The 15,023-nt window shown below is 53.4% G+C and overlaps 1 protein-coding gene across 2 annotated transcripts in view; it reads right to left on the minus strand.

Moving 5' to 3' along the window:
• Positions 1-8,191: 8,191 nt before the first annotated feature.
• Positions 8,192-15,023, minus strand: part of EYA2 (EYA transcriptional coactivator and phosphatase 2) — a 209,133-nt gene continuing 202,301 nt past the window's right edge. For both annotated transcript variants that reach the window (XM_081096726.1, XM_081096725.1), the window contains exon 16: positions 8,192-9,297. In XM_081096726.1, coding sequence (XP_080952852.1) covers positions 9,217-9,297 — 81 coding nt within the window. In that variant the 3' untranslated portion in view covers positions 8,192-9,216. The remainder of the gene's footprint in view (positions 9,298-15,023) is intronic.

The raw sequence follows: 15,023 nt of genomic DNA on the forward strand, positions 1-15,023 counted from the left end.
TCCTCTGTCTCGGACTCTTTTTAAAAGGAAGTTCTTACTGATTTTTAGAGAGGAAGGGAGAGAGAGAGAAACATCATGAGAAATATTCACCTGCTGCCTCCTGCACACCCCTTACTGGGGATCAAGCCTGCAGCCTCGGCATGTGCCCTGACGGAATCAAACCAACGACCTCATGGTACACATAGGACGACACTCAATCCACTGAGCCACACCGGCCGGGCAGTCTCAGCCTCATCCCCGGTCAAAGTTTACTGTCTCCTTCACTGCTGTGTCCCCTAATCTCACCCGACTCCAGGCCTCGCCACCCTGGCCGCAGCTTCCTGTACAAGAAAGCAGAGAAATGGTTATTTTCAAATAAATTGTTGCATTTCACTTTTCCTATTGACTTCACTAGGTAATACAGTCCTAGGCCTCAAATGTGAGAAGTGGGCCCTGGGTTAGTCCCGCCCAGCCACCCTGGTCTCCGGCCTGTGTGTCCCCAAGTCCGCATTTGCAAACCAACGCAGAGGGTGTTTCCTCCCCCTTTCTGTGCACAAGTGGCAGCGTTTGATACACACTCTTCTGTCCTGTCCCCTTTTTTATGTAACCTAAAGCCTGGCTGCTGCTCCATGTTGGTACCGGTCTAGCGCGGCCCTGCATTGTGGGAGAGCACAATGCCTGTCACAGCCCTCAGTTGAGGGTATGCAGATGGTCACAGCCCTCAGTTGATGGCATGCAGATGGGCAGGGAAACAGGGAGGGGCCCCTGGGACTCATCCTAGGCGGCTGTGCGGGAGGGTCAGGAGTGGTCAGATAAGAGGGGAAGGACTTGGCCGATCCAGACAGGACTGGGGGCCCTTCTTCCTCTGACTGTAGTCTGGGTCCAGCGTTTCCAGATGCCCAGTGTCTCTGACTCCATGAATGAGGAGAGGAGGGAGGGCACCATGGGCTCTGCCATGGTCCTTGCTCTTTTCTCTTAGCAATGGCCAGGCAGGGGCCAGGACTGGCCAGGATGGTCTAGGGGTGATCTTGAAGGCAATTAAGTCCTCTCGCCACCTGGTGGCCACTATGCAGAACTGCAGCCCCGAGAGCTGGAGCAGGGAGGAAGGGGGCTGCGTGGTTCATTCAGGGCGCTCTGTATGAACAGCAAGGAGTCCGTGTGGCTTAGATGAGTGAGAGAGGCAGGGAGGCTGCTGTTTGTGGGGGGTGGTCCGAGGCCTTCCCACAGTGGGCTGTGATTTTCCCTTTGTCCTTGGTCATGAGTCAACCCAAAAAGTGCTGTTCGCTATTCTCATGGGACCTCCCACTGGCCCTTGTAGAAACAGGCCCAGTGAGTGACTAGCTCCAGGCCACAGAGCTCATGAAATCTAACTGAACTATCGAACTGCTCTTTCTGGAGATGGGGTATTCTTGTCATTTTTTAACTTCAAAAATGTTTAGTTTCTGGAGACAAGTGCTGAACAAAACCGGTGCGGCCTCTGCCCTTACCCACCTGGTGTCCTCATTGGGAAGCCGTCAAATGTGCATATAAAGCTGGGGTCGCGCACTGACGGTAGACGAGCAGGGCGCGGGGGTTTCCGATGGTGTGATTGCCTACGGCCTCTCTGAGAAGCTGCCTGTGAGCAAACACTCACAGAGCCGGGGGACAGAGCCGGGGTTTCTGGGGCAGCGATTCTAAACCCTGGCTGAACATTGGAAGCACCTGGGAGATATAAAACAAACCAGAAATGCCCAGATGCCACTTCCCTGGTAATGACAATGGTCTCTCTCGGGCTCGGGCATCTGTACCTTTTGCAAAGCTGCTCAGGTGCCCCTAATGGGCAGCCAGGACTGAGAGCTACTCACCTGGTTGGAGGAACAAGAGCAAAGGTAAAAGGCCTGAGGCGGGAACCTGGCTTCGCTCAGGAAAGAAGGCGGCAGTGAGGCCGGATGGGGGGCTCGGGGTGGGAGTGGGGCTGAGGAGCTCAGGGAGGGAGAGAGGGCGGCTGAGGTGGGAGGTGAGATGGGTGTGTCTGCATTGGTTAAACCTAGGTTCCACGTGGGTGTATCTGACAATTGAGTCTAAGTACCTGAGATATTTAATTGGCTAAACCTGCATCTTGGTCTATCAGACCAAGTGCTCGGCAGACTGCGGCTCGGCAAACTGCGGCTCGCGAGCCACATGCGGCTCTTTGGCCCCTTTGAGGGTGGCTCTTCCACAAAACACCGACTTCTGCGCATGGGCCACGAAGTTTCAGTCGCACTGTAGGCGCGCACCCGCACGTGGTATTTTGTGGAAGAGCCACCCTCAAGGGGCCAAAGAGCCGCATGTGGCTCGCGAGCCGCAGTTTGCCGACCACTTGGTCTATCTGATAGGCCAAAATGGTATCCAGGTTCAACCATCTGATCAGCCATCAGATCATCTGATGGGTTGAGCGTAGTTCACGTACTTACAGTCCACCTGCAAGGGAGGCTGGAGATGTGAGATTCTGCCTGCTTCTGGCGCAGACTCCTGAGGTGGGAAATTGTCCACACAAAAGGCCCCGGGTTGACGAAAACATTGATAGCACCCACTGCAGAACTGTCCAAAGTTTCCGTCAGTCAGGTCAGCCATAGAGAGCAGAATCTATCCAGCCAGTTAGAGCAGAAGGGTTTGGTAAACCCACAGGTGTGGAATCTGTACTGTGTCAATTTGGCTAGGCTGGGAACTACATTTCCCAGAATCCCTTTCCTCGAATGGTTCTGAGTTAGAATTGACCAAAAGAGCAACTTGTGTGAGATTTTTGAAGGTGGATAGGGAAGCAGTGTTAGGGGCAGAAACAGAATACTGGGGACTAGCTATTAGTTATAAGAAATACTTAGGAGAACTATTCATCATGCACTGTTAACTGTGATTGTTTTGTTCTGATTAAAGACAGCACATTCTAACCTGGCTGGGAGTTACACAGGGGACCTGGGAGCTCACCTGCAGATGCTGCTCATCCTCTCCATCGGGAGGTGCCTGTTATGTAACAACCTTGCTGAGGAAAGGAAACAATGGAGTCTCGGACGTCCCCTGCCCTTTGCAAAACTTCAGCCCACGTTGCTTGTAACCATTATACCCATTCTTATTCCTTGTGCCCACTTCCCCACGTAATCTGCGTCCTTGTACCCCATATAAGCCGCTGGCTTATGGGGGGAGGGTGCAGAGCAGATTTTCGTGGGTGACCTGCTGCTCCCCCATGCTGCCGGCATTATTGTAATAAATGCTCATATATGATTCAACCTATCCCTGCTGAATTGGCTCAAATAGTGCCAGGCAGCCCGACCCCTTGGTTGTCCAGTTTCAGCTGCAGCCTCTTTCCTTGCAAGGTCACTGTGGCGAAACCTGGCGACAGACAGCTGCAGACATGGCAGCAGGCTCCCTGGCCCTTGCTGTCCTCAGCGCTGCGTCCAGGTCTTCTTGACTCCTGGACTCCAGTGCCTGGCCCACCCCTGGATGCTTGGCTGCAGAAGTGACGGCTCCCCGTTGACTTATCTACTCACTTGGGTGGCTGGATGTGCCCCACGGCTTTTCAGATTGCCTGGCTGTTGACCCCCTATTCCCCCTTTCAGACCTTCACTTCCCCAGCTCCTCTCACCCCAGGATAAGGTCCAATTCCCATCAGATATTACTTACGCCAAACACCTGGGCCAGACCTGGCTGCTTCCCTGATTGGATCTGATTGGAACATGATGAGTATTTACAGAATCACTAGGAAGATGGAGAAAGCCACACGGCGGGACTGAGTCACCAGTGGGAGTGGGGGTTGCGGTTGAGGTTGGGTGGGGGTGGTGCTGCTCCCGCAGGATCAGGTCGGCCCGCACCAGCTTTGCTCTGGTCAGCACCTGCAGGCACATGCCCCCTGTGCAGCCACCGTTCTCCCCACTGACCTCGTACCTATACAGTCTCTGTGACCGCACTGACTGGTGGGCCCTACCTGCTCCAGATCCTGGCTGTAAGGGAGTCTGCGGGGCAGCTCCAGCTTTCTGGCCTCTTCAGTTCAGGAAAGCACAGCAGAAGGAGGAGGGGTGGCTGGATGTCGAACAAGCCAGTTCTCACCCAGAGATGTGGCCGGGGATTAAACCTTTGGCTTTGCCATCTGGGCCAGGACATGGTGTTAATGGGAAACCGTTGTCTACCTGGCCCAGCATATAGCCCAAGGCCAGGCCAGTTGGGCACTAGACAGCTTGTTAAAACAACCCAGCACTGACCTTCGTTCACCTTGATAAAGGGAAGAAGAAGGGAGGTTCATTTACACAGCATCTCCTATATTTCAGGCAATTTACGTACATTGCATTGTAATAACCTGCTTTTTGCAGCTGATAACATCAGGCCCAGAGAGACTGAGAAAGCGGCCTGAGGTCACACAGCTATTTAGTTGCAGAAGCTGAACTTGACCCCAGTCTGATGACACACAAAAAATGCCTGCTCTTAACCATTACTATACCTTTGTCACTATTGGAGAAGCTTTTGTATAAAAGCCACGCATTCACTCACTCACTCACTCACTCATTCATTCTTAATTAGGTACTCATTCTCAGCTGGGCGGTTTCAGGTGCTGGGGACAGTGGTGGACAAAACGGACAAAGGTACTGCCCGACTGGTGTGGCTCAGTGGTTGAGCATTGACCTATGAACCAGGAGGTCATGTTTTGATTCCTGGTCAGGGCACACGCCTGGGTTGCGTGCAGGAGGCAGCCAGCTGATCAATGATTCTCTCTCATCATTGATGCTTCTATCTCTCTCTCTCTCCCTTCCTCTCTGAAATCAATAAAAAATATTAAGAAAGAGTAGTGTAAAGAAAAACCACACAAAAACAGACAGAGGTAGATATAGGGTAGTGGTTAAGATGGGAATTACAAACTGCTCCCAGGGCCAGGCTGAGAACAGAAACCAGAGGAACACGTTGGGGTGGGGGGGTGGGGGTGGGGGGGTGGGGGGGTGGGGGTGGGGGGGTGGGGAAGTAGACACAGACATGCTTTCTTTGTAAATTAAACAGGTTAGAATAGATTTGTGCATGATTTTTTCTCCTTGTAACATGCAGGTGCCTTGGTTTAGTTGTTGTTTTTCCACTTTTGATAGAAAAATATTTCTCCACTATGAAGAACACAGCCAGCGTGTGTGATGCTCAATGGTAACTGGGACTTGGCCTCAGTGTGTCAGGGAGACAATAGGGTGTGGTGGGGACTGTGGCAAACAGGCGAGCCTGGAGAGCAGGCAACATTTAAAGTTGGGCAGAGCTCGGACAAGCGCTTCCCAGCCCTGCGGGCCGATGGCTCCTGAGGCCACCACGTGCCCCGTTGCCTCCCAGCACAGACACTCCTCTCTCCTGGGATCTCCATGTGGCCACAAGTCAGTGGACCACCGAAGCCTGGGCGGGGCCTGAGGAGATGCTTTGGGAAGCCTTTCAAGGGCACCTCCGGGCGGCGCAGGCCGGCCGCGGCATCGCACTGCCCTCTGGTGGTCAGCGGGGAGCACAGCTCCGCCAGCGCCGAGGCCGGGGCTGACCGGTGCTGGGAGAACGGTCCAGCTTCTCCACTCGGATTCTCCTTTGCCCAGAGTGACTGCAGACCATGCAACAGCCCGGAGCCATCTCTAGAGCATCATGCGGGAACGAAGACGGGCACAGAGAGGGACGTTCTGCCTGGGCCCGTTTACTAGTATATGGACTGGATCAGGCCAAACGAGGTGACAAACCAGAAGCTTGAGGAACGTGGGCAGAGGTTGGGCAGGGCCAGGAGGGAGCTTTCTGGGGCTTGGAAATATCTTCCCTCTCGATCTGGGTGGCGCTCATCCAAGGGCAATCACGGGTAAAATACACCAAGACGCATACTTGCGCTTTGGGCAGTGAACTGTAAGTACAGCTAGAAAATCTCCTTTAAGTTCACGGAGAGTCCGTGACCAAAGGCCCTGCCCCCATCCTTCCCACTCCAAGCCATTCTCCCCACAGTGGCCGTTCTCCTGCTTAAAACGCTGGTGTCCTCGTTGGATCTGGAATGAAACCCTACTCCAATAAACAAAATCCATGACCAAAAGGGTCCAACCGGATCCGACCCGCCGTGCCCTCTGCCCCCTGGCCTCTGCCCAGGCCTCTGGCACTCGGGCCGCCTTTCTCTTCCTGCAGCCGGAAAGCTCCCTCCTGCTCACCTGGGAGCTCTGAACCTCCGGCCTCTCCCTGGAACGCGTCCTCCGGCTTTTCTCCCCATCCGGGTCAGATCTCGGCTGTCACCTGTGCAGAGGTGACAGCACCACATCACCCCACCCGCAGCCAGGGTCTGAGGAGGAAGGCAGCCCCCATCGCTGGCCGAGCAGCGCCAGGCCAGGCATTCTGAAAGTCAAAATCTCAACCCACAAGAAGGCCCGCCGTGAATACCCCTGGACAGGCACGGGCCACTGTGTGGGGCCTGAACGCTGCTCTGGACACACACTGCGACACTCCCAGGACCCCCTTCAACGGGTCTCCTTGATGTTGGCTGGCCTCAGCCGCCAGGTCCGCCTTCTCCTCCCCCTGAGGTCACGTGGCCTGCTCTCGCCTCCTGACCTTGAAAGGGGACGCGGTGTGACTCAAGCGGGAAGCCAGCCTGTGCCGGGCGGGCGTGTGGAGGAACAGGGTGTGTGTGTGCTGGTTTCCTGCTCGGCCCCCCGCCCTCTCCACCTTTTTTCTCGTGGACAAGGCTGGTGAGTGAGAAAGCCTGGGTGGCACATGCATCTGCCTGCTTCCTGGCGTGTTCCCTGGCAGGAATGTCAGCTCCGTGAGGGTAGGGACGGCTTCTGTCCGTTTGCACCCGGAAGTGGAGAAGAGCGCCTGGTACATGGCTGACCCCTTGACCCCGCCTGACCAGGTGGGATGAATGAGTGGCTGCAGCACCACCACTCACACCTGCCAGGACTTTCCTGGTGTCCCGGGCCAGACCGCTGACACCACCACGGCCCTGCTTTGGCGGCAGTGGCTCGGCAGAGGCGAGGCTCCCTGGGATGGGGCAAGAAGGAGGTCGTCTGATTCACAGAACTGGTTTCCTCTGCCTTCGCACCTGCACCGTGAGGCCCGCGGGGAAGGGCTGGTGTTGTCATTTGGGAGGAGACTGTGGCTAGAAACAAGCTCCATCTGTCCATCCTAACATCTATCCACTCAGTTATCCACTCACTCATTTTCCCATAAAACCGCACAGTCACCCACTCACCCAAACAGCCGTCCACCCATTCATCTCACCACACAAGCATTTGGTCATCAATTCAGTCTTCCATCCAATCATCCGCCTACCCATCACTCTATATAGAAAACCATCCATCTAGTCATCCTAACATAGCTAATCATCCATTTATCCATCCATCCTCCTGTCACCCAGCTAGCCATTCACCTTCTAATTCTCCACTATCCAGTCACCTAACCAACCATCCATCCATCCATCCAACGATTTAACCACAAATTCATCCATCTGTCCAAATGTCCATCTGACTATGATTCCAGTCGTACTTTCATCCTTCCTTCCGTCTCATCTAGAATGGGATTCTAATAGGTATCAGCATCCACTCTGTGCTTGATCTGGAGTGCAGAATTGAAACCAACAGAACCTGCCCCAAGGGAGCGCAGGGTCTAGCGAGGGGAGCCTATCTCGCCCTTGGGGATGGCTTTCTAGCCATCAGACTAGCTCAGAGACTCCAATCACCGCGGCCTCTCCCATCTCCACCGACGTGCATATACCAGCAATTGGTAAACCTGGATTTCACCAACAAGGAGAGAGGGAGGAGCCTTTACTTGTATTTAGCATCTAACCAGGTGGGTCCGGGCCCTGCTTGGGACTCTGAGCAGCAAACGTACTCAAGATGTCCTCAGAACTCCCGTCCCACCCACGGGTCCTTGGCTCACTCACTGAAAATCAAACCTGACCATTGGACTGGAAGTTGTATTTTTCAGCCCAACCCTCATTCCTCCAGTTCCTTTAGTAACAGCCACTGACTTCTCCTCTGGGGGACCAGCTCTCCCCAGCTTTATGCTCACAAGGGATCAAACTCCAACCCAGCTCCATGGAGCCCGTGACTCTTTCTGCCCATGTGGTTTTGCTAGAAGATTCTCAGAGCCTCTTTGCCACTCGGGGAAGAGCCTGCCGGGGAAGGGAGGCCACACAGGGGGAAATAGCTTGGTCGCCTGGATCCAGCTACGCCTGGAGGAGCTATCGCCTCAAGTTTCCGAAGACTTGACTTTTCTTTTTTTTAAAATATACTTTATTGATTTTTACAGAGAGGAAGGGAGAGGGATAGAGAGTTAGAAACATCGATGAGAGAGAAACATCGATCAGCTGCCTCCTGCACACCTCCTACTGGGGATGTGCCCGCAACCAAGGTACATGCCCTTGACCGCAATCAAACCCGGGACCCTTCAGTCCACAGGCCGACGCTCTATCCACTGAGCCAAACCTGTTAGGGCAAAGACTTTTCTTTTTTGGCTTAAGCAAGTGTGAGTTGGATTTTACTCCTTTGTAAGTGAACAGGTTCTGGAAAGACCAACCGATTCAGAAGCCTCAGGAGTAGTCGTGAAGTAACGACACCCTACCCCGTTCAAAATGTAAACGTGGTTTTATTTAATGCCTTTCCTCCATCACAAAGTTCCGCCTCCTCCCCAGGGTCCCCTCTCCCTAGAAAACAAGATGGCAGCATAAGGCACGTGCACTGTCCACACGACGTCAGGTCAGGTCCTTAAACAAAAATAAGCAACAGTCTCCCCACAGCCCCGAATCGCCTCCCTCACCGACTGCTCACAGATGATTGTCCCCCCAGAGCACCCTTGGAGCGGAGTGCTTGCCTCAGAACCCGGCGCTCCACACGCCCGTCTAAAACACAAAACCAGACGACGACTAAGGAAACCAACGACACAGGAGTGAGAACGTAACAGGGGGGAATGAGATTAGTCCATAAATTAAGAAGAAGAAGAAAACCCGAGCCTGTCCCCAGGTGCGCCTCGTCCCCAGCCCTCCCCCAGATCAGCAACGCCTCGCTTTTGCTCTGCGAGCCTCTAGGAAAGTCTGGACTCCCAGGCAGCCCTTCTCCCCAAAGTTAAACGTCCCAAAGCCACGGCTGGGTGCCCTGCGGCTCCGGACCCGCGTCTGGACGGGAAGAACAGCTTCAGAGATGGTCCCGGCTCCTCTCGGCTGCAGGGGCCTGGCGCAGTGTCCAGCGTCTGGCGGGAGGCGAGGGCCTGGTGGGGGGCGCCTGGGCGGGCAGGGGTGCTGCGCGGGTTCTGCTATAAATACTCCAGCTCCAGGGCGTGCCTCAGCGCCTCCAGGTCGGCGTGGCAGGATATCCGCCAGAAAGGCATGTTGTGCTGGAACACAGAACACAGGACACCAGCCCCCCGTGAGGCCCTGCTCCGCACCCCGAGGCCCCCTGGGCGCCGCACCCAGGGTTAGAGCCCTGTGGGACGGCAACCCGAGGCAGCAGAGCCCGTGGGCATTTTCCAAACTGGGAGGCACGGAAGGCTGTCAGCAAACCGGTACCCACCAGCCAGGCCACCCCGGTTTGGTCCCTGCTGGGCCTGTTCTGATCAGTTCCTTCTGCGCTGCCTGACCCTCTCCCCTCCGCTGGGACCGCGTGGCCTTCACCACACAGCGAGAAAGCTACTGGTTTAAAATGTTCTCAGTCCTGCTCCTTCGAGAACATCCCCGCGAGTGCCAGCCCCTCCCTCCCTAACACCTGCTCATCTCCGTGGGAACAGAGTGCGGCGCAGGCCTGGTGAGCAGGAGGGGAGGTTCATTGGTTTTCTTTGTCACTTTTTTGTTTTTCTCTTTCCCTTTTTTTTTTTTAAATATATTTTTATTGATTTTTTTACAGAGAGGAAGGGAGAGAGATAGAGAGTTAGAAACATCGATGAGAGAGAAACATCGATTAGCTGCCTCCTGCACACCTCCCACTAGGGATGTGCCTGCAACCCAGGTACATGCCCTTGACCGGAATCGAACCTGGGACCCCTCAGTCCGCAGGCCGACGCTCTATCCACTGAGCCAAACCGGTTTCGGCTCTCTTTCCCTTTTCTTTACAGCCAGTGATGCTCGGTCGCTCTGTGTTACTGCCATGGGATCAAATTTTCTTTCTTTTAATTTTTATATATTGATTTTATTTTTTAAAAAAACGTGTTTTTAGTGATTTCAGGGAGAGGAAGAGAGAGGGAGAGAGAATCCATCCATTGGTTGCCTCAAGCATGCCCCGAATTGGGGACTGAGCCCAAAACCCGGGCTGTGCCCTGACCAGGAATCAAACCAGGGTCCTCTTGGTTCATGGGTCGATGCTCAGCTACTGAGCTACACCAGCCGGGCTTATTTATTAATTTTAGACAGAGAGAGAGCTGGAGAGGGAGCCATTTGTTGTTCCACTTATCTGTGCCTTCACTGGTTGAGGCTCGTATGTGCCCTGACCAGGGATCGAACCTGCAACCTTGGCATATTGGGACGACTGAGCTACCTGGCCAGGGCAGGATCAATTCTTCAAATTTAATTTATTTTTAATTAAGTAATTAAATTTTGTTGTTGTTAATCTTCACCTGAGGATATTTTTCCACTGAGTTTTAGAGAGAGTAGAAGGGAGGGGACAGACAGAGAGAGAGAGAAACATCGATGTGAGAGACACGATTGATTGCCTCCCACATGCACTCGATCCCCAACCCAAGACCCTTCAGTCCTTGGGCCAATGCTCTACCCACTGAACCAAACCAGCTAGGGCAGTTTTCCAATTTTAAGGTAGGGTTATGTGTCCGCAATGAGCAGAAACCGAAGTAACCGCTTGAGCTAAAGCTGACCCAGTTTTCCAATTTTAAACAGAAGTGAGTTGATTGGAAGGAACACATTGAGTAGATAATAGTACAGGCCACTGATTTTCACCCGCGTGCTGCAAGAATCTGTAAAGCATGCAACACCTGACCGTTTAGTCAGGGGTACTGACCTCTTTCCCTAGACTGCCAAAGAAAAAAATGACAACAGCCACACAACAACAGCTGTCCGGTGTGAACGAATCAAAATTACACCGTTTCTTTTTCTTTTTTTTTGTCAAATCAACAAAAAAATTTTTTTTGGTGTGCCGCAGAATTTAGTTTACGCGTGCCACGAGATGAAGGTCGAGAATCGCTGGTATAGGTCGTGTGCAGCTAGAACGGAAGTGGTGGCTGGTCCGGGAAGGGGTGTGTTAATGTTGAAATCACTCCTGTGGGAAAGAAGTTCGTGAACTCCTTCCACAACATGAGGCTTAGGAGCAGTGTCCTGTCCATGCTCGGCTCTACCGCCACCTGCTGGGTGACCTGAAGCAAGTCACTCTGCTGTTGTAAGACGTAAGCTGTGTGCTGTGTCCCATCGCCGGGGCGTCCCATCGCCGGGGCTAGTCACAGTGCACACATACTAAGTGCTCCATAAATACCAGCTGCTGTCATGATTATGTGTATGTACGGCATGTCTATTTCTACAAGGATATGTTGTATAAGCAGGACCAAGTCAGGAGGCATGCAGGACAAGCAGGATATGTATGGGAAGGGATGAATTTGGGGGGTCTTCAGAGTTTAAACAATAAGTAAGATATGCAATGTTTTGACACACAATGTTTTAAATAATAGTCTTTTGAACCTACTGTTACTGAGCCAGACACTGTGCTAGGTGCTTTATTATCTTGCTGAGTCACCCAAACGAACAAAAACACTCAAAACAAAAACATCTTTTTCAAGTGAGGGAGGAGAAAGAGACGAGACTTTAACTAGAGTTAAATTGGTGGCAAGCTAGTAATAACTGTGATTGTAATCATAGTCGTAATGCAATGCATTACTCGTTTAACCCCATCAGGAACCCTCCGAGAGAGGCACATGCCTATCTTATTTTACAGACAAGGCAACTGAGGCACAGAGAGGACATGTCTGGCTCCAGAGAAGAAAGCTGACTGCATGTTGTCGCTGGAAAATGTACCCATTGGCTGAAGTGGTTGCCTGCCCAGTAGCATCCGTCCTTATCCTTTGCATCCAGACCCTGAATGTGGCAGCGCCGTGCCCAGATGCAGGCGAGGAGCTGTGATCATCTAAGCGAGCAATGCGACCCTATTCCTTTGCCAGGGATTTGGCCGGTATCTCCCTGACGTGTGACCTGTTGAAGCCAACAGGGAAGTTGGCTGGGGGCGTCTGGGAAAGGTTTGCTTCCATGATTAGAGAGAAGTACCTGAGGCAAACTCCTTCCTCCTTACTTTCCCTTCCTCTTTGGATGCTGTCATGTTAGTATGTGATGCTGGAGCCGTGGCAGCTGTTTTGAGGCCACGAAGCCACAAACCAGAGAAGACAAGGCCAAGGGTAGAGCAGAATGATGGGAAGGGAGGCTTGTGCCCCCGGAACGTCCTCGGGCACAGCTACTTCTGATCTTGTTGGGTAAGCAAGTGCTTCCCGTCATCACTGTCTGGGCCTCCTGCCGCCTGCAGCTAACAGCTACGGGCCTCCTCCGGACAGTCACTGGCCTTACAGGACTGACTAAGCAGCAAGTGGCTGCCCGCAGTTCTTGTACGCATCCTGCTGCCCTGAGGTTCAGGCCCACGGGGTAGAAACTGCACTTCCCGGCTACGGTGGGCAGGGTAATCGTCACCCAGAGAGACCGTGTCCTGGTCCCCAGAACCCGTGCATGTGCGACCTTACATGGCAAAAGGGGTTCTGTGCACCCGATTAAGTAAAGGGTGTTGGGGGGGGAGGTTACCCAGAGGGCAGCGGCTTTGTCTACCACTGTGTCCCCAAGGGGCCTCGGGGTAGGCGGCAACCACCTGTGGGGGTCACAGCGGAGTCACCGGTGATACGTCCACAGGCGAGAAATAAACATGATAATTTTATCTCGTGGGAAGTGCTCTGAAGGAAACAGAATGGAGGGTAGAAAGCAGCTGAGGGGAGGGTGTCTCCCTTTGCTGGCTGGGCCAGGGGAGGCCTCTGTGGAGGGGTGACCTTTAAGCAGGCCCCAGAGGATGAGAAGGCTGAGGATCGCAAGTGCAAAGCCCGAGGAGGGGTGAAGCCTGGATGCCAGGTTCGCTGCAGCATCCCACGGCTCCGGGCACATAACAGGTGCGCAAGAAATATTCGTGGGAGGAAGGGAAGGAGGAAGGCAGGGAGGAGGAGAGGAAAGGTGAGTTCGTCAAGCCAAGTCCTCAACAAACACATCTTCCTCTCACTCACTCTTGTTTACAGAGGGTGGGCTGCTAGCTGGTCAGAACCATTGAGCACCTTCTCTTGCTCCAGGGAAGCAGAATGCTATCCATCAGGGCAGATGCCATCTCTTTAATGGCTTCCAGTCGCCCAGCTCCCCGCGCTCTCCTCGCCCCGCCCACCCTTCCCTCCTCTGCCAGGGTGGCTTCTGGTCGCCACCCGGCCACTCCTGTCCCCCTGTAAAGACGGTCATTCATTTTTCCGGGAGGATGTGAACAAAGGAGGGAGGGGATACTTCGGTCGCCTCCCTCCCGGGCCTGATGGGTCCGGAGCGCAGGTGGATTTATCACGTGTGGAGAGGTGGAGACAAATGACCCGCTAAAATGGAGATATTAACAACACTGTCAGCCGAAACAAAGCCCTCTGTCCTGTCGCCATATTTCACGCTGCCCAGGTGTCTGGCGGCCGGGGCTAATGACTCCCACCCACCAGGCCAGGAGAGCTGCTGGCACACAGCGTTCCTCACTAGTGGGCAGGGCTGCTGCTTCCGACACTGGGGAGGGCTTTAGGGGAGTCGGGGTGTGGGGGCGTGCGCCCCAGTCAGCTCAGGGGTGTAGTCTGACTGTGTTAAAAACTCCTAAGTCTGTCTCCTCCCTGCCAGGTGCTTGGAGCAAAATGCACATCAGTTTGCCTGTAGCAGCTGTGTGACCTTAAGTAAATTAATTAACCCCTCTGAGTCTCAAATCTGTCTCCTGCAAAATGAAGTGGAATAACTCCCTCGTTGCAGGAAGGTTTTAAGGAGGAAATAAACCACTAGTGGCAGTAATAAAGAGTTGTAGTTAAGGGCATGAATGTAAATAATTTTCCCTGTTATTTCTCTAATAGAATCACTAGATACTGATGTTTTGGGCAGTTATAGGTCATACTATCACTAGTATTTCATTTCAGGGTAAGAAAGGGGTCGTTTAAAAATATCTGCGCCCTATCCAATTGGGCACTTGGCAGTGACTGGTCCAAGGATGGCCCTGACATTCTCCAGGTGAGAACGAGAGGGCGTGCTCAGGGCCACAGGCCGAAGCTGCTCTCCAACCCAAAGCTCAACATTCAGGGTCACGGCTTAGGGCAGAGCTTCCCGCTCCATCTGCCCTGGGAGAGGGAGCGGGGCTCTCGACGCCCCCGGGCCCTGGCAGTGGGCTGCAGGCAGTCTCACCGTGCAGACCGCGCCCTGGGCGTGGCACACGCTTCCGGAACTCCAGTGATTCATGGACAATTCCCGTGACTCAGGCCACCACTTTGGCCATATCCTTGTGTATCACCTGTTACTGTCATTAATTTAATACTTTTCCCTCTAAACCAGTGGTTCTCAACCTTGGCTGCACATTAGAATCACCTGGGAATCTTTTTAAAATCCTGATTTCTGGGCCTCATCCTCCGGAAATGCTGTTTATTTCCGGAGGATGAGGCCCAGAAATCAGGATTTTAAAAAGATTCCCAGGTGATTCTAATGTGCAGCCAAGGTTGAGAACCACCGCTCTAAACCAATTCATCTTTAAAAGTGAAAGCACTGCCCTAGCTGGTTTGGCTCAGTGGATGGATGGAGCGTCGGCCTGCGGACTGAGGGGTCCCAGGTTCGATTCCAGTCGGGGGCGCATGCCTGGGTTGTGGGCTCCATCCCCAGTGGGGGGCGTGCAGGAGGCAGCCAATTGATGATTCTCTCTCATCACTGATGTTTCTATCTCTCCCTCTCCCTTCCTCTCTGAAATCAATAAAAACATATTTAAGAAAAATAAATAAAAATACAAGTGAAAGCACTTCCTCTTAAAGCAAGTGCTCAGAGTGAAAGCTGAGGTCCTCCCAAGGGCTCCCCTCCCTCCCCCTCCCCCCCTCCCCACTTGCCTGGCGGCCTC

This window comes from Myotis nattereri (genome assembly GCF_964212035.1).
Source record: "Myotis nattereri genome assembly, chromosome: 8".
NCBI classification, from domain to species: Eukaryota; Metazoa; Chordata; class Mammalia; order Chiroptera; family Vespertilionidae; genus Myotis; species Myotis nattereri.